The 22,344-nt window shown below is 40.3% G+C and overlaps 1 protein-coding gene across 1 annotated transcript in view; it reads right to left on the minus strand.

Annotated features, from left to right (window-relative positions):
• The window catches only part of WHAMM (WAS protein homolog associated with actin, golgi membranes and microtubules), a 22,775-nt gene continuing 431 nt past the window's right edge, over positions 1-22,344 (minus strand). Inside the window, exons 2-10 of the mRNA XM_008567593.1 lie at positions 20,514-20,687; positions 15,671-15,821; positions 14,258-14,427; positions 12,304-12,469; positions 9,011-9,198; positions 6,884-6,970; positions 6,548-6,643; positions 3,139-3,610; positions 1-773 (exon numbers count right to left, since the gene is read on the minus strand). Of these exons, the coding sequence (XP_008565815.1) occupies positions 478-773; positions 3,139-3,610; positions 6,548-6,643; positions 6,884-6,970; positions 9,011-9,198; positions 12,304-12,469; positions 14,258-14,427; positions 15,671-15,821; positions 20,514-20,687 (1,800 nt within the window). The 3' untranslated portion in view covers positions 1-477. The remainder of the gene's footprint in view (positions 774-3,138; positions 3,611-6,547; positions 6,644-6,883; positions 6,971-9,010; positions 9,199-12,303; positions 12,470-14,257; positions 14,428-15,670; positions 15,822-20,513; positions 20,688-22,344) is intronic.

Genomic DNA, 22,344 nt, shown 5'->3' on the forward strand with positions numbered 1-22,344 from the left:
CATTATAAATAATTATTTATTATGAGTTTATGTAGTGCTTGATACATAAACTTCATTTAAATATCTAAAATAATTTCTAAATATCAGCAATTTATTCTGATTATTGCTAAAATGACGTTCACATTGAAATCTTTAAATGTGAGAAACCACTAATCCCTACACACAGGAGGACATGTGAGTAGTGGAGTATGCCAAAGTAAACGTCCTCCAGCATCAGGGAATGAGTCTAGGTTACCACTTGTGAAACATACATGCTCTTCCCTGATGCCGGCGACACTTGCCGTGCGTTTTCTCTCTCAGCTGTGGGTCAGTGTGTGAGTCGCCACTTCTCTGCTTCCTTCCCCAGTTTTAAGAGCCACAACGTCAACTGAAAGCAGCAGCACCCCGTGCTCACGAGCTTTTCAGGAAAAGGCCTTGGCCCACCTTGCTTCATTCACGCGCGCTGCGGCGGTGCCTTAGTCAAACCCGGAGAAGAGCTTAGTGGTCCCACTCGCCAGGGCTGTGCTCATCACTGTCCTCTGAGTCAGCAGACACTCTCTTGATTCTCTGGAGCGCTGCCTTGATGCTCCTCTCAAGGTCACTGGCTGGCTTGCTGCTGGGGCTCGGGCCAAAGTCTGGGTGAACTTTCTTCAGCTTGACCCCTTGCCTTATGGCGGCCAGAATGTGCTCACTGACTGAGACGTGGGGAGCGGGCACTGCAGGCACGTCCACCTTCCGGAGAGGGGTTTTGTTCTGCCTTAAGGAGGCCAGCACCGCATCCATAGAGCCTGAAACTGAGTAAACAGAGCAGGTACTGTAAAGAAAACACATTCTTTCTCCCCAGGCTGCCAGAATATTATTGAATATTATTGTATGATTGTACTATGACTGTTAAATCACATATCAGTAACGCCATGAGTTAAGCTAATAATCATCATCCCATTAAACGAATGCTTTGTCTGCTGGGCAGGTCGATGATAAACTCCTTGTCTGAGTCCAGGACAATTTAATAGCTAATATTTCATCTTGGCCACTTACTTTCCACTAATTTCTTCAAATCTGTGGCAACTAACAGGCACAGCTTTTGTTGGAATTACCTTTTCAAGGCAGATGTAATCTTTTCCTGTGATCCTGAAGAGAGTTAAAGATGCCTGGGGTGGAAATAATCTGGCCTACTGTGCACGACTTAGATATCTCTGAAATTGTATTTCCTCCATTTCCCTTCCCACTTAAAAATATATATACATTTTTAAAAATAAATAATTTGTCCCGCTGTATTTCTCTGACTTCAGTCGTGGAGATTAGTCAGTGATGACTCATTCTATGACAATAAAGTGAGTAGGTTTCCACACATGAAAAGGCTTAAAGTAAAATTTTAATCGGTAGCTTAATGAACCAGGAGGGGTGGCACTGGCACCTTTTCCATATACAGTTGTGTTTAATTCCACCTCCATTACCCTGAGGTGGCTCACATACTCTACTTTTGAGGGTGTGAAGTGCTGTCAAAACACAAATTAGATCAGTTTCAAGGCGTTGATGAGGAGAAGCTATTTTTCACTCTGGGACCTTGAGATCCCTGTGGGGATAAAATCTGTTTATCAGAGACAATGGCATGATTGTGGCCACTAATTTAGAGATCTTCCAGGTAAGGCAGCAAGACAATAATCATTCTAGTTTGGGATTGAAAGGCCAAGATATGGCTAACAAAAGGCTATTTCACTTTGGATTTAAACCTATAATTTGTTATTACATTCCCTTCTGGGAGTAATAAGACAAGTTTCACAAACAAGAGCATTTCCTGGTGCACATTCACACTTTCCTTATTCTTTTCAGTGAATTGAAGCAGTGTTTGTGAGTTGCATAGAGCTTCTCAAATTGTGTGCATTAAATCTGGGCTGGGAATGGGCACCCCACAATGGTCTGCTCACATCCTGGGTCCATTCTAGGCACAGGATGCGAACTTCCACTTTTCATCCATGAGAAGTTGCTGCAAACCCCACAGAAGTAGGCCATGTGGTCTCTACCTTATAGTGTGGGCGTTCTCATTTGTACCTGGTTCTAGGTACAGTGAACCCTGAACTGGGACAACCAGAATCACACTTTGGAACTGTTATATCATTCATATCACCTCTTACAGTAACCTTACATTTTCTAGCTGGAGGTGCTCAAGCATATTTTTAAAAACAAATTTACATAGCATTTTGCTAGGATTTATCTTTAAAAACACTCCAGGGCCGGCCTGGTGCGCACTGCTACAGTGTGCCACTTGGGAGCGCGGCGGCGCTCCCGCTGAGGGTTCGGATCCCACATACAGACCGGTTCCCGCTCACTGGCTGAGCGAGGTGCAGGCGGAGCACTGAGGGTTGCGATCCCGTTGCCGGTCCTGGTCCGGTACGGGCGCGACACTGAGGGTTGCGATCCGTTGCCGGACACAAAAAAAGACAAAAAGGAAAAAAATAAAAAATAAAAACACTCCAAAGCAGTAGGCTTCAAGTCGGGGCAGGTTTAGGCCAGTCTCCTCAATTGTCAATGCCATAATTAGAATTATAAGTGAGAACTATAGCCCTCATTAAAAAAAGAAATATTCAAGTGTGTTCAGTGTACTGTACTTGCCAAGAGAAAAAGTGGCCCACTTTTTTTTTTTGACCCACTACATTTTAGAAAGATTTCCAACAGTAAAGTTTCTCAGTCTACTGGTCAGACCACAAGAACAGCCTTCTACATTCTGGTTAATATCCTTCTACAATAATTTCCAATTTTAATTTCTGCCTAAAGTGCAACAATTTTATAAAGGACTCAGAGATGCAACAGTAAATAAAGCACTATTGAAAAATATTCGTGGTAGAAATCAAATACGTACTATAGTCTTAAGAACCTTGAAATAGGTTGGTAGTTTAACAGCCTCAGAAATCCCAAATCATGTGATCATTAAATGTATAAAGATGGTTTCATCAAGCTAAGTTAGTGTTTATCAAACTCAGAGTTAGGCTATGCTAACTTTGCAATAAAAGAGTAATGGGGCAATAAATACTGGAATATTTCAAGATTATGGAGTATTCTGAAAAATATTTTAATTTGAAGTTGATGGCTTCTAAAGCTAGAATGTTTCAACAGCTTAAATAACCCAAGGGGAGCAGGAACAGAATTCCAATGGATTACCTGGGCATTGAAAACTTTCCAGGGGATCATGTGGTTTTTCAGCAGGTGATTCACACACTAGAGGAAGTGGCTGATCATCTTTTCCTGAAGTCCTGAAGCTTAAGTTCCAATGAGCTGCAGCTTGAGAAGACAAGGACAGAGCAGGGAGAGGGGGCGGTGGGGGTGGAGGAGGAGGAGGAGGTAGTGATGGTGGTGGTAGCAGTGACAATTCCTCACTGGATTTGAAATGCGTTTGGTCACCAACTGGAACAAAAATCTGGACAGGGATATTTCCAAGACAGTCTTGACACTCCGGGGTTTTCACATTACTAACTTCACATAAGGGAGCACCTCTGGTTTTCCTGGAGGGCAGGTGAATTGCTGACAGTGGCTTAGAGGCTGGTGAGGACATCTGCTGGGGACAGCCCCCTGGCAGGTTTGGAGCCACAGGTCTCAAGCAAGAGTTTTTGAGTGCAGACCGAGCTGGACATTTCTGCAAATGAAAAACTGTTGTGAGGAATTTGCCACAAATGCAAACCACTGAAATGCTGAAACTTTCTATAAATAAATCTATAAATCAACACTGATGCGTTTCTATGCACAGATGGTTCTAATTCACAAAGTGACTCCTTTTCATTTGTACAGCCGTCCTTGCTACTAAATCCATTTTTCATGTGTTAAAAAAATAAACATTTTTATCCTTTGATCAAGTATTTTTTCTGTAATAAAATGAAGATATGAAAGGACACATACAGATGAAAATATTCATATTTTTAGATGAAAAATCAGAAACTAAATACCAACAATAGGAAGTCAGTTGAAAAAATTGTGGCAAATGTATTCAAAATATTAAGCAGCCATGAAATATCATAAATAGTACAAAGTCTGAAACATCTGAAAAAAATTAGATGATAAAATGTTAAAACAGCAGAATACAAAATAATATGTATTATGATTATAAACGTAAAAAAACAGGTCTATGAGAAATACCAGCAGAGTAGACAAAGTGACAGGTGTAACAGGGACTGTGGACATTTCTTTTCTCTAACTTTTAGGCTTAGAGTAAGTTTCATAATTAAAAAATGTAAGTTTAAAAAGTTACCTGGCCTCTCAGGTATTAGCTGGATAAAGAAAAACCTAACCCTACAAAGAACTAATCTTGGAGGAGGAGGGGTCCCTAAAGAAGGCACTGATTAGCCATCAAAACATAAAATGTAATACTATGAAGCCATTAAAATGATCTAGATCTACATATATTTATATGAATATATCTCAAAAACATAATTCAAGTTGAAGAAACTGGCAAAGGATGCATTCAATATGATACCATTAATGTAAGCTTAAAACATACCCACATCATGCAGTTCTATCTCCTTCATATTATTCCACTTTCAGGTCAAATAGCAAAGTAATGGCAACAAGCCCCAAACCTCAATGATGCAGACACAAGTCATGCCGCTGTCATGTGCAGCTTTCTGTCACAGAGCATGCCAGTGGAATGAGAATCCCAGAAACTCTGGGCCAGAGGACTCAACGCCAGTGGTCATCCAACTGTCTCCTGATGCTGGGGACCCCCTCCTTGGCATCCTGGAGGCAGGAGCATGTTGCTGTGACTCTGGCTTACGTTCTGCCCTAAATTGCTGGGCAGTCTGTCTGCCCGGGACAAATTAAGTGCTTTATCTTATGAAAGCCCTTGTACTTAAAAAACAGCTAATCTAATCTCAATATGTATCATGTGTCACATGATTTTATTTCTTATTTTCTCCCTTTCCTACTTACTCCCTTCCAGCTGTGCTCAAATTGGCTTTGTCCCCTTCAGTGGTGGCACTTCTTGGTAAACACAGAATTCCCTCATTCTACAGAGGGTGCTTCTGATCATACGTTCCAAAAACCCATGAGTTTTCATCACAGGTGAAGCTGAAGGAAACTAAATTCTCAAGGTTCTTTCCCCCTGAATTTGAGCCACAAAGACTCTTCCCTGTCACCACTAGGTGCAAGTGTACATCTCCATAATGGGATTTTTTTGGACTTTAAAAACCTGTCTTTTATCTCCATTTTAGGTCAACTTGTTAGATTTTGACTCATTGTTCCAGTTTGCTGGGAGCTTAGGAGGCCTGATTCTGTCTCTTACCTCTGTCTACCCCTCCCATGTTCATACCATCCATATTTGAAAAGTTGATCTATATTGCCAGCCAATTCACCGATCTGAGTGAGAGGAAGGAGACAGACTTGAAGCTGCCCTCAGATCCCTTCCTCCATGCTGATTTCATTCCACTAATCAACACTCTCTTGGTGACAGCAACCCACCAGTCACTCTCCACCTCAGTGGCTCTATATTCATCTGGTATTCACATAGCTCTCCTTCAATTCATTCTTCCCACTGCGATTCATGCCCAGGCCTGATCCAGTCCAAGTAAATCAATCCCTGGGGTGGGGCTGGGCATTAGTACTTAGCAGAAACTCCCCAGGTGATTCTGATGTGCTGCCCAGGTTGGGCCCCTGTTGTGGCTCTGGGGTAAGAGAGACCTGGCTATAATTCCTGCTGTGTTTAACCGTGAGTTAAGTTGTGTCACCACTCTGAGCCTTGGTTACTTATTCATCTGTAAAGTGGTGATGATAATATCACAAGGTTGTTTTAATAATTAAACACGAGTGAATGTAAAGCACCTATTACAAGTGCCTAGTATACAGAAGGCACCCAATAACAGCCACTGTTACTGGTCAGAGTACACTATGACACTGATAAGTGTATCAGAAAACAAGATGAAGTTGGTATGTTATGATTTATCACTCCAGCGGCACCCCGACTTTTGTTGTTGGTATCATACAGCATCCCTGCAATACCTATCCCAGAATCTTGTCTGGGATGGAGTGGGTTATTTTTCTTTGGGAGGCAACAATAAACTTGAGTCTGTATGAAATGGGGGCGGGGGGGTGAGAGCAGGTCTATGTTTTATAGTCAGTAAGTCCAATGATATTATTAAATAAGTCCCTATTTACTGTTTTAAAAAAACCTGTGTACTTTCAACAAAGCACTTTCACTACATTTATGTCACAATGCTTCTTTGACGGCATTTTAAAGAATTACAAATGAGGGGGAAAGCCAGCTAAAGTCAAGGGTAGTTGAACTATTTTCCGTTTTCTCTGTCATCTAAACCACAGCGGGCACAGTTAGCACTGTTCAGTGAGGACAGGAGAGCAGGAACCCAAGTGTGCCGTGATGTCAGAGACACAGCTGTGTTACGTCGTGGTTTCTGAAACATACTGATATTCTAACTTTTTTGTTTTTTATTGATTTACCACAAACAATGGTATTTTTGAAATGTTTTATATTCTGAATTATCTGTTCATAATACTTTAAATTTATCTCTTAGGATCTTCATTTATTTCCCTAGAAAATGTAGGTGAGGTGATTATTTCCAGAACTTACCTCTTTAAATGCTCTCAATCGTTGGAGCGTTTTCTGGCGCTCTTGGTTTATCCATTCTTTCTTCTTTTGCTCCTCTTCTTTTATCTTATCTCTTTTCTACATTTAAACAAACATATTTTTGTAAATTGCTCAAAATTACAATCAAATATGTCTTGACAAAGGGGCTGTAACCCAACATTATCATCCTACCCCCCACATCTGCTCCCAGGCCGCCTGCAGGACTGGAGGAGGGAGGCTGTCAGCTGCAGGTCCAGGGCAGAGGAGCTCCAATTTCCCCAAGTTTAGGACAGTGTGTCACATTACGCAAATATAAAACATTTTCCTTCAGCTACTCACCATCTGAATACTATGATGCTGATGAAAATATCTTATACTTTCTTTAGCCTGTTGTAATCTGAGCCGATGATTTTCTTTGCATTGATCCTGGTGGAATAATATACATCACTTACGTGGTTCTTAATATTACCATGGTATAGCGTAAAAAGTTAAAAGCATTGTATTGGGGCTGTAGGGTAAGGCATTCATTAATATTAGCTTCTGGTGTGTCTCAGTGGTACTTCCTCCTCCATAATCACATGATAAGGGTTGACTGGCTGCTTATAGGAATAATTTGTTTCTAGCAGATTTCTTTGAGAGATGAATCACAAGAGGACACACAGGCAGTCCCCCATTCTTAAATGGGATTAGTCCTAACAATCTGTTTTAATATGCTTGTTTAAAACACATTTCCCCATAATGTTATAAATACCAATTACATTCCCAAAAATACATACAAAATATAGCCAATCTACAGATACCTGAAAAATTGTTCACTATATTTCACCTATGCTTAACCACTCACTATCTTTAATATATGTGGAAAATAATATTATGATAATACTAACATTTACTGAGTATGTTTTAGGTCCCAGCCTCAATGCCAAGCACTTTGCATGCCTTATGTCATTTTATCCTTATAATAACCATGAGATTTATATTATTAATATTATCTTCTTAGATGAGAAAACTGAGCTCAAAAGAAATTTAAGTTATTTGCCTAAGGTCACATGGTTACCAAGTGGCCAACCTGTGGTTTCAACGCAAGTTGTACACTAGAGCCTGACCTACCATTCCATTAACCCAGTGCCTTCCAAATTCCAGCATTTCCAGAACTCAGTGGCAAGAGCTCCCCTGACTGGGGCAGGGTGAAAGTTAATGCTCCAAGACTGGATAAGAGAAGTCACAGCTATATTGCCAAGGAGGTGCAGGCATCTCTTCATCTGGGCACAGTTCTACAGTCCTGTGGGAGTGCCAAAGGACACTTCTCCCTGCACTCATGGGTTTTCTGAAATGTGGAGCAAAGGGCAAATGCCTGTGTATCTCCAGATCATCTAAAGAACAGTTCCTAAATCCAGAAGCTACAATTCTTAAACACAGAAATGCAAAGAATATATTCTTTTAACAGAGTTTTTAAAAAGTATTTATATGTGCATGACAGAATAATAAACATTTTGTAAGCTACAAAAGAAGTCACAATTTTCATGTTTTCCTAATTCCAATTAGAAGTGTAATGTACGTGAGTAAATACATATAAAATCTGGATTAAAATGAAATATAAGAGCTTTCTGTTGGAAAAAATTAAATTTCTTAGTGTGTTACCTTTTTATGTAATCATGGAAATTTTAGAAATTAAAAAAAAGGGGGCCAGCCCGGTGGCGCACTGGAGAGTGCACCACTTGGGAGTGCGGCGGTGCTCCCGCCGAGCGTTCGGATCCCATGTGGAGACTGGTTCCTGCTCACTGGCTGAGCACAGTGCGGGCGCAACACCGAGGGTTGCGATCCCGTTGCCGGTCCCCGGTACGGGCACGACACTGAGGGTTGCGATCCCATTACCGGTCAGTAAAAAAGACAAAAAAAGGAAAAAAAAAAAAAAAAGAAATTAAAAAAAAAAATTCAGCAAATATAGAGTCTCAAATGAGCTGCACATTATATCTATGATTCATTTTTTGTAATCAGCAATTTACAATAAAATAGATTTTATAATTTTCTATAGTTGATTATTAGAAATAGAGTTTCTACCTATTGTGATTTTTAAAGCACCTGTGTATGCAATGAGCACTCAACAAATAGTTGTTGAATGAATTAATTAAAATCTAGACATTATAGTAAATTCTTAAATCCCAAAAGAAACAAAAAATCTTTTTTTAAAAATTTTTGGCAGCTGGCTGGTATGGGGACTGAACCCTTGACCTTGGTGTTACACCACCACACTCTAACCAACTGAGCTAACTGGTCAGCCCCCCAAATAATCTTTTTAGGAATGTTTAAAATATATTTTAATTGTAGCCACTGATATCTACATACACACACAAAAAATTAATCACTGTGTTGGTAAAAACCTTATTTTCAATACCTATTTATCTTTCAAAAAAGAAGAAATCCCTGGAAGAGGATAGAAAAGAAAGCTGCCCCAGGCGAACGCACCTTTCTGTTCCTGAGATAGGCTCTTCTGGCACAGATCCTGCCTCGTTTAGACTCCAGCCGCTGGCACTGCTGGCTGAGTTCTTTCACCTCCAAATTCTTAGTGTCCTGCAGCCCCACCACATGATCAATGACTTTAAGTTCCTCTGGACTTTCACATGGATCATAATAGACAACTTCATCACGTTTCTCTAAAAATGTATTAATGATTTTTTAAAAATATGATATATTATAAAAAACAATGCATAAAATTTTTTAAATATAAGGAAAGTAAAGATCACTTGTAATCTTACCATCCACGGAGAACTACTATTAACATTTATGTGTGTGTGTATATATGTGTATAGGTATATATGTGTGTATGTATAAACACACACACATATATACTACTTATATAGCTACACTTATCAACAGAGTAATAAGAACATTTTCCATGTGATGGAAATATAATTTTAATGGCAACATAGTATTTGTTAATTTAAGCATTCTCTTGGGCCGGCCCGGTGGCGCACTGGAGAGTGCGCCGCTTGGGAGTGCAGCGGCGCTCCCGCCGAGGGTTCAGATCCCATGTGGAGACCGGTTCCCGCTCACTGGCTGAGCGTGGTGCGGGCGCAACACCGAGGGTTGCGATCCCGTTGCCAGTCCCCGGTACGGGCGCGACACCGAGGGTTGCGATCCCGTTACCGGTCAGTAAAAAAAAAGACAAAAAGGAAAAAAAAAAATTTAAGCATTCTGAGTTGTTAGAATATTCCAATATTTCATTACTATCCATTTCATCATGATGAACATTTCTGTACATAAATCTTTGTACACATTTTTTATTACTTCCTTAGCAGATGAATATTTAAGGCTCTTGACACCTATTGCCAAATTGCTCTCCAGAAAGGCAATTTATATTCTACCAGGAGTACATCATTAAGGTGCCTTAATGATATTTAATATTGTTTACATATTGATAGTTTAAAATTTATATGCTTATTGTAACAAATTCAGATCCTACAGAAATGCATGAAATAAAAAGTGAAATTTTCTTCTTTCTTCCCTCAACCTTCTGAATCTCATTCTCAGAAGGAAAACATTATGAATAATTTGGCATGCATCTTTCCAGATTAACTTTTATTTTTTTTCCAATAATCTTATTTTTTACTGGATATCAACTCCAATTTACAAATCTTTGGCATCTAAACTTTTTTTTAATAGAATTTTTTCCTAAATATGTAAAATGCTTATAACCTGAAACTATTGCAAAAATTTCTGAATACCTAGGATGAAACTAAATGTTCAGGATCTATATGAAGAAAATTATTAAACTTGGAGGAACTTTAGGAAAAAAAAAAGATTTAAATAAATGGAGAGACATACCATGTTCTTGGGTGGGAAGATTCAAAATTGCAAAGATGACAATTCTCCCCAAAGTAATCTTTAATTTTAAGCACAATCCCAATCAAAATTCCAAGGAATTTTTTGTTTGTTTGAACTTGTCAAAGTGATTCTAAAGTTCATCTGGAAGAATAAAGGAGTGAGAATAGTCAGAAAACTTGTGGAGAAGTAGAGTAATCAGGGGAATGCTTGCTTTACCAAATACTAAAACGTGCTTCCAAGGTACAGGGATAGTAACAGTCCTCTGAAGCCAGCACCAGAGACCACTCACAAATCAGTGGAGGAGAACAACAACTCAGGAATAGATCAGAGTCAATCTAATGATTCTGGATGTCACACAGCTAGCCAGTGAAAGCAACAGGGAAAAATGTTTTTAAAATCAGTGATTGGGACTGCTAACAATTTGGGGAAAAAAGTTAGATTCCTACCACAATCAAAATAAATTTCAGATGGCAGATAGCTCACTTGCTTAGAGTGTGATGCTGGTAACAAAGAAGTCACAGTTTCAGGTCCCCATACTGGCCAGCCACCAAAAAATAAATAAACGGGGCCGAGCCCATGGCGCACTCAGGAGAGTGCGGTGCTGGGAGCACAGCAGCGCTCCCACTGCAGGTTTGGATCCTATATAGGGATGACCGGTGCGCTCACAGCGCTCACTGGCTGAGCGCAGTGCGGCCGGTCTCAAAAAGGAAAATAAATTAAATAAATAAACAAACAAACAAACAAACAAATTTCACCTGGATTAAAGAGTTAAATTTTGGGGGGCCGGCCCGGTGGCGCACTGCTGCAGTGCGCCGCTTGGGAAGCGTGGCGGCGCTCCCGCCGAGGGTTCGGATCCCACATGCGGACCAGCCACTCACTGGCTGAGCGAGGTGCGGGAGCAACACCGAGGTTTGCGATCCCGTTACCGGTCCCGGTCCGGTACGGGCGCGACACTGAGGGTTGCGATCCGTTGCCGGTCACGAAAAAAGACAAAAAGGAAAAAAAAAAAAGAGTTAAATGTTTCAAAAAACAAAATCATAAAAATACTAGGAAAAATGTAAGTAAATATTGGCATGGTTTTGGGATCATATCAATACAAATGGCCAGTAAACATATAAAATTGTTTTAATATCACTTGTAATTAAATAAATAAAAATTAGATGTCATTTTTTCTATCAAGTAAGCAAAAATTTTAAAGAATGTCATGAAAACATATACTCTCATACTCTAATGATAGAACAGCCTATCTGGAGGCCATTATGTTGTATGAAATTTAGAAATCAGAAAACAATATAGGAGTGAGGAAAAAATATTTCTCAAATGATTGTTGTAGTGTTGTTTTAGCAGATATATATCAAAATGTGAAATGTGCATTGCCCTTGACCCAATAATTCCATCTTTAGAAATATATCCCAAGGAATAATCTGTCCTATTCACAAATATATGTATAAAGGAAAGTTCTCTACTATAATGCTGTTCAAAATAGTGAAAAACTAGAAATTATGGTATATCCATATAATGGAATACTATGTAGCCATTAAAATTTTGATGTTTTTATTACTTACTGAAGTGGAAAGATGGTTATTATGTATTAGATTAAAAAGAGGTTACTTAACAGGATATATCATTTTGGTTTAAAAAATTGATATTTATATATGTCCACATATAAAAAGGGCTACAAAGTTATACAGCAAATTGTTACCACTAAGTATCTCTAGATGATGGGACTGGGTAATTATTTTTATTTCTCTGTATTGCTTTGTGTTTAATAATGATTATATTATTTGAATAATAAAAAATACTGAAGGAAAATTTTATTTAGGAAATTTCAGTAGATATTATAGACAATTTACAAGAAGTAATTAATATGTTCTCTATTTCCTTAAACGTGTAATTTAAACAATCTAATCTCTATACATATATATAAATTTTACCTTTTATAAGTCTTTTAATAGAGTCCAACTGTGTAATAAGAAGTATTTCTTCATTTTTTACTATCTCCAATTTAACCTCATACAGTTCTAATTGAATTTCATAATACTGTATTTCTAATTCATCTACAACATCTATATTTTTTTCTTGTTCTGGAAGATCTTCCATCTTGTTTTCATGGAAAAAAAAGAAGTTAAAATAATTAGTAAATTAAAAGCAAACTTTAGAAGCATTCTAGCTATTTCCTATTCCTTGCTCAGTACTAAATATAAAAAAAAAAAGGAAACACTTTTCCATTTCATCTAGTTAGACAAAAATGCCTTATTCAACATTTGTTACAAATACTTTTCCTCTCCTTGAAACATATGAAAATATTTAGGTTCTGAGAAAAATAAGTAGCAATGAGGTATTGTGTCCAACTTCCCCACTGCCAAATTCATATGTTGAAGCTCTAACCACTAATGTGATAGCATTTGGAGGTGGGGCCTTTGGAGATATTAGGTTACCTCAAGAGGGTGTTACCTTTGTGATGGGATTAGTGCCCTTGTAAGAAGAGAGATCTTTCTTTGTCTCTCTCCATGCACACACACTGAGGAAAGTCCATGTAAGTACACAGCAAGAAGGTGGCTCTGTACAATCCAGGAAGAAAGCCTTCACCAGACACTAAATGTGCAGGCACCTTGATCTTGGACTTCCCAGCCTCCAGAACTGTCAGAAGTAAATGTCTGTTGTTTAAGCCACCCAATCTATGGCATTTTGTTATAGCAGCCTGAGCTGACTAAGACAGGTATTTACAGTGTTTTCTGCCTTACAGTCATAAGATTACAGGAAAAAAATTAAGTGACTATGATCCTAAGATGAAGCACCTCTCAATTATTCTAAAATTGTATTGAAAACATTGCTGGATTGATTTTTTTTGTTTTGTTTTCTTTTCTCGTGTCCGGCAACGGATCGCAACCCTCAGTGTCGCGCCCGGACCGGGACCGGCAACGGGATCGCAACCCGCGGTGTTGCTCCCACACCTCGCTCAGCCAGTGAGCGGGAACCGGTCGGTATGTGGGATCCGAACCCTTGGCGGTAGTGCAGCCGCGCTCCCAAGCGGCGCACTGTAGCAGTGCGCCACCGGGCCGGCCCTGCTGGATTGATTTTAAAGTAGAAGGGAACTTCCAAAAATTCATGGGAAAATAGAATTAAAAGATAATACAGGGCCAGCCTGGTGGCGCACTGCTACAGTGTACCGCTTGGGAGCGCGGCGGCGCTCCCGCCAAGTGTTCGGATCCCACATACAGACCAGCCGCTCACTGGCTGAGCAAGGTGCGGACGCAACACAGAGGGTTGCGATCCCGGTCTGGTACGGGTGCGACACTGAGGGTTGAGATCCGTTGCCGGTCACGAAAAAAGACAAAAAGGAAAAAAAAAAGATAATACAAATCTTTCCGTGAACTTTTTGAAGACCTCTCATATATTACCCACTTTAATAATGAGCTCAGTGTTATTACAAAGTGAATCCTACAATATAATACTCCAAAAACATCTTGACCAAAGGGAAATTTTATGGCCAACCTTCCATAGTCTCTAAGTTCTTATCTACTAGGAGATGGTGTTGGAGTAAGTGAAGAAAGGAAGCTCTTTAACAATCCCTGGAAAGAAAAGTGCTATCTAAAATAAAAGTGTAAGGGCTGGCCCGTGGCTCACCTGGGAGAGTGTGGTGCTGATAACACCAAGGCCACAGGTTTGGATCCTTATATAGGGATGGCCGATTAGCTCACGGGAGAGCGTGGTGCTGACAACACCAAGGCCACGGGTTCGGATCCCATATAGCGATGGCCGGTTGGCTCACTGGGTGAGCGTGGTGCTGACAACACCAAGTTAAGGGTTAAGATCCCCTTACTGGTCATCTTTTAAAAGAAATAAAATAGAATAAAAGTGTATATGTTACATTTATCTTTGTCTTACCTTTCCCTGAATTTCGCTTCTTTTGTTATTTAAACACAACTCTTTGGCTCTCATGAGTTGCAGAGTCTCCCGAGCTAGCATTAGCTTGAGTTTTTCTAATCTGGGAATTGCAGTAGCCCAGGCAGCCTGGCCAAATCTCTCTCCATCCTGTTCCATTTGTTTCTGCATTCCTGTTGGATTATAATTAATAAAATAAAATATGATTACAACTCATTAAAAAGGGAAAAACATATCCTGAGTTAATCTTTTGTCTAATACTTCCCATGTTGCCTACAAAACATCCTTTTTTTTTTTGTCCTTTTTGAGACCGGCCGCACCGCGCTCAGCCAGTGAGCACTGTGAGCGCACCGGTCATCCCTATATAGGATCCAAACCCGCGGTGGGAGCGCTGCTGCGCTCCCAACGCCGCACTCTCCCAAGCGCGCCACAGGCTCGGCCCCAAAACATCCTTTTTAAAAGAAATTTTGTCTTATTTTAATGTTTTTATTATCACAAAAATAATACATAGTCATTAATATAAAATTTTAGGTATTGGTATTCCATTAAAAAAAGACAATAAATCATGATCTCACCTAGTTGAGGCAGTTGCTTCTTACATTTCAGTACATATACTTCCAGACTGTTTGTCTAGCTAGACAGACAGGCTTATTATGCACATAGTTTGACCAAAAAAACCCAGGATCATCATTCTGCTCTATATCTTGTCTATTTTGCTTAATATATCAGGAACTCTTGCCATTCATAAAAAAATATAGAGAGAATCATGCTTAATAGCTATGTAGTTTTCTGTTTTATGAATGTGCTGTAACTTAAACTGACTGACAGACATTAAATTGTTTCCTATTTGGGGCTGTTATCAACAATGATTTTAGATTAAAGTCCTTTACCCAGCCCACAAGCCCCTACATGCTCGAACCCCTGCCTGTCTTGCTAATATCCTCCCTCATACTATACTCTCCTGCACTCTCTGCTGTCCAGCCCCCAGGCTTTCTTTAAGCTCCTCATATTTGCCAAGCTCCCGCAAGCCAGAGAGCCTTTGCAGATGCTATTCCTTCTTCCTGGAACACTCTTTCCTCACTTTTTTGCTTTCTCAATTTCCATTTACCCTTCAAATATTAGGGCAAGCACTACTTCTCGGAGGCCTTCAGTGACCACCCTGATCAAGTCAAATTTCTCTCTCATAGGCTCGCAGAGCCAGGTGTTTCTCTTCTTCACGTTGCTTACTGCCACTGCCATTTTCCATGTGCTTGAATAAATAATTAAGATTTCTCTCCCCTGACCAGACTGTACAGTGTCTGTTATTGAATTCCCAGCACCTAGAATCACAGTATCTGGTGCTTAATGGGCACTCAAATGGTTTCTGAATAAAATGAAACTTACATGTATTTCATTATACATTTTTTTTACCATCACCTGCTAATGCTTTCACTGTTTCCTCAAAATAATTCACTGTGATATCTTGAATAGAGGCAACAGCTTCTTCAGCCTGTCTGGTCCATTCTTTGGCTTCTTTCTGCAGGGCAACTATCCTTTTAGGACCCAGGTCATCCTCATCCAAGGACTTCTACAGAAAGAAGGGAAAATTATGTTAGTAAGAGATAATAGTAATGTAAAGCTATCAGGAAACCGATCACATGAATTGTTTTAACTACATTTATTACTACTACTTAGTCAATTAAATTTTCATTCATTCAGCAGTCCCTTATTGTGTGTGAATAAGGCTCTAAGCTGGGTACCACCTAAAAGACAAAAGGATACTCTGGAGCATAAAAAACAACAACAACCTACCTTCATGTTGCATTACTACAGTAACTTTCTCTAGAGAGGAGTGCTGTCAAACTATGTTTCTCTCTAGTAGTAATAATACACAGTTGTTTAAATGGGATCTGTGTTGTTAAGCACTCAGCATGGTGCCTGGTACACAGCACTCAAGTGTTAGCTGTTGATATGGTTTCTTTACAGGATACAACAGGAAGCTTTTCAATACCATGGTGGTTTTCTGAAGGGCAGAAGTAATCTAATCAAATAAAAGATAGTAAAATCTGTGTATTCTTAATTATGACATGTAGTGCTATGGACTGAATGTTTGTGTCCCTCCAAAATTCGTATGTTGAAGCCCTAACTCCCAATTTGATGGTATTTGGAGATGGGGCCTTTGGGAGGTAATTAGGCCATGAATGAAATTAATGCCCTTATAAAAAGAAGAGAAGACACAGGCTTGCTTACGTGCTTGCATGCTTGCTCGCTCTCTCTCTCTCTGTCACCGCTTCACTATATGAGGACACAGCAAGACAGCCATTTATAACCCAGGAAGCAGGCCCTCACCAGATACTGGATCTACCAGCACCTTGATCTTGGACTTCCCAACCTCCTGAGAAATAAATTTCTGCTGCTTATAAGCCAGGCACCCCATCTATGGTACTTTGTTACAGCAGCCCAAACTAAAACATGTACTACTATGCCATCTGGCATCCAATTTTCTTTTACAAAGCATGATTTAGTGAAATAAGAGAACTTCTGGTTAAGATGGAGGAATAAATGGTATCCAGCACCACCCTCTCCCACAATTAACCAATTTACAACTATTAAAAAGCAATGACTACCAAGCTGAGGCTGCTAGAGCTCAGGGGAAGAGGAGAGACCTACGGAGTGCATGAAGGTAAGAGAAGCCACAATGAGAGAAAGAAAGGAATGCTATGACCATTTCAAACCCTGACCACTTCAAGGCTGGCCGTGGTGAGCATAGAGTAGGAACTGGCAAGATCCACTGCTGTGCCCTTTGTATAGAGTTGCTTGGAGGCTTCAGGGGAGAAGAGGGCCTTGATGGCCCCCAGGCCAGCAAGACCACTGACAGGGATCCCATGGGCCCACAAAGAAGGGAGGGACCACAGACAGCTGAAGGAAGGAGCCACTCAGGGGTCTGTGAGTCATCACAAGGGACTGGCACACAGCCCATCCCATGGAAAGTGTTTGGAGTGTGGGGGGTGAGGGAGACGGGCCCACCAGGGGAACATTGGGGCACAGCATGGACAGTTTATCTGCCCTCCAGTCAGCACAGGCCCACACAGTGGAGACTGGTCAAGAGTGTGGAACTGCAGGGGTGCAGTTTGCTGAAAAGACTCAGGCCCAGACCAGAGTTTCCATACAACCCAGGTGTACCAGACCTCACAAGACCTGGAAGTACATACAAGGTCAACAATTAAAACCTGAACTTCACAAAAAGCCTTCCCCAGAGAATCAGCAGCAAAGCAGCAATTTAGCTCAACTACAGGGCTCAAGTGCTGGTCCCCACAGGAAGTTTCCCCTTTTTAGAAGTTAGCAAAGGACAACAAATTAGTTCCAGTGCAGAGTTTAAGTGGTGGGGGTAGCTAATTATCCAACACAGAACTGAAAGAAAAAACAAAAAAACCACAGATCAGAAACAGTACTGATATTAAGCAGTAAAGGTCTCACACCACCAAGAACACCTATAAAACCAGAAGCCCCCCAGGCTCCCAAGCCAGGGTGGGGAAGGGCTTCAGCCATGTCCCCCTGACATTGTCATCCAGCCCAGTGATGACCACCAGTCCCCTGGGCTTCCAATCCAGGGTGTGGGGCAGCTGAGGGCCTCAGCCACACCCCTCCCTGCCACCGACATCCACATCCAGCCTAGCAACAACCACCAGACTGCCACCAGAAGTGCCTCAGGCTCTCAAGCCAGGCAGTTGGGGGCCAAGGGAGCCTTGCCACACAGAAACTTGTACACAAATGTTCATAATAGCATTATTCATAACAGTCAAAAAACAGGACTAACCCAACTATCAACTGCTAAATGGATAAGTAAAATGTGGTATATCCAGATAATAAATATTATGTGGCAATAAAAAGAAATGAAATACAGATGCTCCTTGATTTATGATGGGGTTACATCCCAATAAACCCATTGTAAGTTGAAAATATTGTTAAGTTTGAAAATGCATTTGATAGAGTTTTGATATGTTGTCCCCGCAAAGTTCATGTCGAAATCTGATCCCCAATGTGGCAGTATTGGAAGCTATTTAGGTCATGGTGGGGTGGCTCTCTCATGAATAGGTGAACACCCTGGGCAAGGGGAGGGTTAGTGAGTGAGTTCTTGCTGTATTAGTTCCTGCCAGAGCTGGTTGTTTAAAGGAACCTGGAGCTCTCTCTCTCTCTCTCCTGCTTTCTGTCGCCATGTTATCTGCTTGTACCCACTGGCTACCCTGCCACTTTCTGCCATGAGTAGAAGCAGCAGCCTGAGGCCTACATCAGATGCAGCTGTCCCAGAATCATGAGCCAAATAAACCTCTTTCCTTATAAACTACCCACTTCCAGGTATTTTGTAATAAGCAACAGAACCAGACTAATACAGCATTTAATACACCTAACCTTCCAAACATCACAGGTTAGCCTAGCCTACCTTAATCATGCTCAGAACACTTACATTAGCCTACAGTTGGCAAAATCATCTAACACAAAGACTATTTTATAATAAAGTTATAAAGAATTTTGAGTCAAAATTCAACATTCGAAGTATGGTTTCTACTGAATGTATATCATCTTTGCACTACTATAAAGTGAAAATATCATTGAATCAGGGATCATCTGTACTGATACATACTACAACATGGATGAACCTTGAAAACATTATGCTAAGTGAAAGAAGCCAGACACAAAAGACCACATTATACGATTCCATTTATATAAAATGCCCATAATAGGGAAATCCACAGAGACAGAAAGTAAATTGTTGGTTGCCTAGGATTAGGGGGAAATGGAGAGTGATTGCTAATGGGTATGGAGTTTCTCTGGGCTGATGAAAATGTGTAATTAGATAGTGGTGACAGTTGCACAACTCTGAATATACAAAAAACCACTGAAGGCTGGCCAGTTAACTCAGCTGGTTAGAGTGGGTGTTATAACACCAAAGTCAAGGGTTTGGATCCCCATACCAGCCATCCACCAAAAAATAATAATAAAAAAATACAAACTGTTGAATTGTATACTTTAAGTGTATGGCTTGTGAATTATATTGCAATAAAGGTACTATTTAAAGAAAGAAAGAACGTAGGGCCGGCCCAGTGGCACACTTGGTAGAGTGCAGCACTTGGGAGCGAGGGTTCGGATCCCATATAGAGACCGGTCTGCTCACTGGTTGAGCGCAGTGCGGGCGCGACACCGAGGGTTGCGATCCCGTTACAGGTCACGAAAAAAAGACAAAAAGAAAAAAAAAAAAAGAAAGAAAGAAAGAACGTATACATATAAAAATAAAGACTATCCAGAACGTATACATATAAAAATAAAGACTATCCAAATATTAGATTTTCAAAACAATGAACAGAACAACTTTATCCACGGGTTAAGAGTGTCATGAATTTCATCTAAATGTGATACCATGTTTACCACAGTAACCTGTCGGGGGTCATGAGACTATGTGTGGAAAGATGCCCAGTGCAGGGGGCAGAGATTGAGAGATCTCTCTGATGTCTTCAGATTCCACTTGTTGAGACCCAAGGCAAGCTATTTAACTCCTCTGGGTTCTAGATTCATCTGTAACATTGGGATAATAATAATGCCTTTTCTAAATAGTGTCACAGGGTTGTTCAATGGCTCAAAGAAATAAGAATGATGACAGCATTTACTAAAGTTTAAATTACTAAATTACAATCTAGGGCCCTGCTATTTAAATTTCCATCCTGTTTCTAAGAAATTTGCATGTGTCCTTAAAGATGGAAAACAGCTGAAGTCAATAAACATCACATCAGAAACAACTGACCAGCAGAAAAAGTGTGTAAACTTTTTTTTTTTTTCCTTTTTGTCTTTTTTCATGACCGGCAATGGATCGCAACCCTCAGTGTTGCTCCCGTACCGGCCGGGGACCCGCAACGGGATCGCAACCCTCGGTGTTGCTCCCTGCACCTCGCTCAGCCAGTGAGCGGGAACCGGTCTGTATGTGGGATCCGAACCCTCGGCGGGAGCGCCGCCGCACTTCCCAAGCGGCGCACTGTAGCAGTGCGCCACCGGGCCAGCCCTGTGTGTAAACTTTTAAAATCTGTGGAAATCTTAAAGTACTAAGATGACCAACGTAAGTGTCTTCATGTTTTTAATCAATTTTAAATATCAATTCAGTATATCTCCCATATCATCTAAACATAAGGACAAACCCAAAGTGTAAACAGATTGAACCTTAATGTGCCAAAAGAAGTATTATATGACATATAGTAAATTTGTTAAAAATAAAAATATAAAGAAAACATACCAAAATATCAAGCTTACATAAAGTTGCGACTTCTCGCATATCCCTAAATGGCTGCAGTAAATACTGGAAGAACATGGTTGCTGCAGTAACGAATTCCTGGTATGTTTCATCTTCCTCATCATAAGCTTTCATTAATGCTACCATGGTGTTGGCTTTTCCGTGTTCTTGAAGAACCTAGAAGGCAAAATACAAATAAAGCTAAAGTCTGGACAGTATTTATAAGATCATACTAAACAAACAAAACTAAACAAAAGAAACCTTAGTGTTCTCCACATCAATTTTAAATACTGATTAAATATGAAAATGTTATTGTCCTCCAAGAAAAATGCCCAATAAAATAAGAGTGGTTAAATAAATTATGGTATATCCATGGTAGAATATTATTACTGTAGTCATTCAGCCCTTGGTTTTTGAAGAATGTTTAATAATATGGGGGACTTTCATAATATTAAATGGGGGGACAAACAGAGTGGAAAATTTTGTACTATGTACTAAGCACGCTGTAGAGAAAAAGGACCTGAAAGAGTCATCAAATGTTAACAGCAATTATTTTTGAATTATACGTTGTGAATATCTTTTCATGTAACTTTTCTGAATGTAAAGGTTCTGAGTGAACTTTAATTTGGGAAAAGTATAACTTTCTAATAGTAACTACATATAGCATATATAGCATATAAATATTAGTGGTTTATGGAGAAACCACTCCGTGAGAAACCAAGTATCTAAAAAACAAAAGTTCATTTGATACAAATATGACAAAGTTGAAGATAAGCTGACAGGCCTGAAAGTCCCCTGTGGTTTCCTCCTATTATAAAGTGAAACAAACACATGAGAAGTGAGTGTGTAGACAGTCACACATAAAACCCACAGTATAAAATGATCCCACTAACAAACTCTCTTTATAAACCATTTTAATTTAAAAAGCTCATTTTATATACAGCTTAAGAGAACATAATTAAGATTTTGAAATGTGGCTGAATTTTTCTCTTACACCTCCCCTTCCTCAAAAGAATGCACAGAAAAACCATTCAGATTAACAGTGGCCTGTAATGGGAATGGGCAAGAGGACATGTCTAGAGATATGTAGAATAAAGTATCAAATCTTGGCTTTCCTTAGTAACCTGTGACCATGGATATATAAGCCATATTTTCTCCTAAAACCTTTTTTTTTTTTAACTTGAATTTCCCCCTTCCCTTAGGTTCTATAGGATTACCACTCAAATAATGAGTTTTTCCGGTGTCATTAACTACTTATTTCCAGCTTAAAAGAGGACTCTTGTTGTTATTCCAAATTGATAAATAAAGCTCACTTCCTGTCGGCTTTCCATCTGTCCAAGTCTTTATTACTTAAAAGAACAACAACAAGCAAACAAAAAACCTATGCCCTGAAAGCCATTTCATTCTCTAAACACACTGTCTCCGTTCTTTTCTCCCCTCACACACAGAGCCGGGGTTGCGTACATTCGGTCTGTTACTTCCTACACGTACGGGCTATTCTCGGTTTCCGTGTGTTTTTTACTGGAAAGCTTTGATAGCATATTTTCAGTTTTGCTTTCAACATCTCTGGCACTTCCCGTCACAACATCTTGCTCTGCCCCGATCTTCAGGGAAAAGGTTAAGGGCCTGGCCTAGCTCCTAACTGCAAATGAACTTTGCGCTGACTCGCACGTCCTCTCCCGCCCTCGGGCGAGCTCCCGCCGAATTCCCCCAGCCGCTCCCCTACCGGGGAGGGCACCGGGGAGCCCTCCGAGGGGGTCCAGGGCGCGACAGCAGCGGGCGGGCGCGGCGCGGCCCGGCCGGCGCGTACCTGTCGCAGCCGCGCGCCCGCCTC

Source organism: Galeopterus variegatus, unplaced genomic scaffold, assembly GCF_000696425.1.
Source record: "Galeopterus variegatus unplaced genomic scaffold, G_variegatus-3.0.2 Scaffold333, whole genome shotgun sequence".
Lineage (NCBI taxonomy): Eukaryota > Metazoa > Chordata > Mammalia > Dermoptera > Cynocephalidae > Galeopterus > Galeopterus variegatus.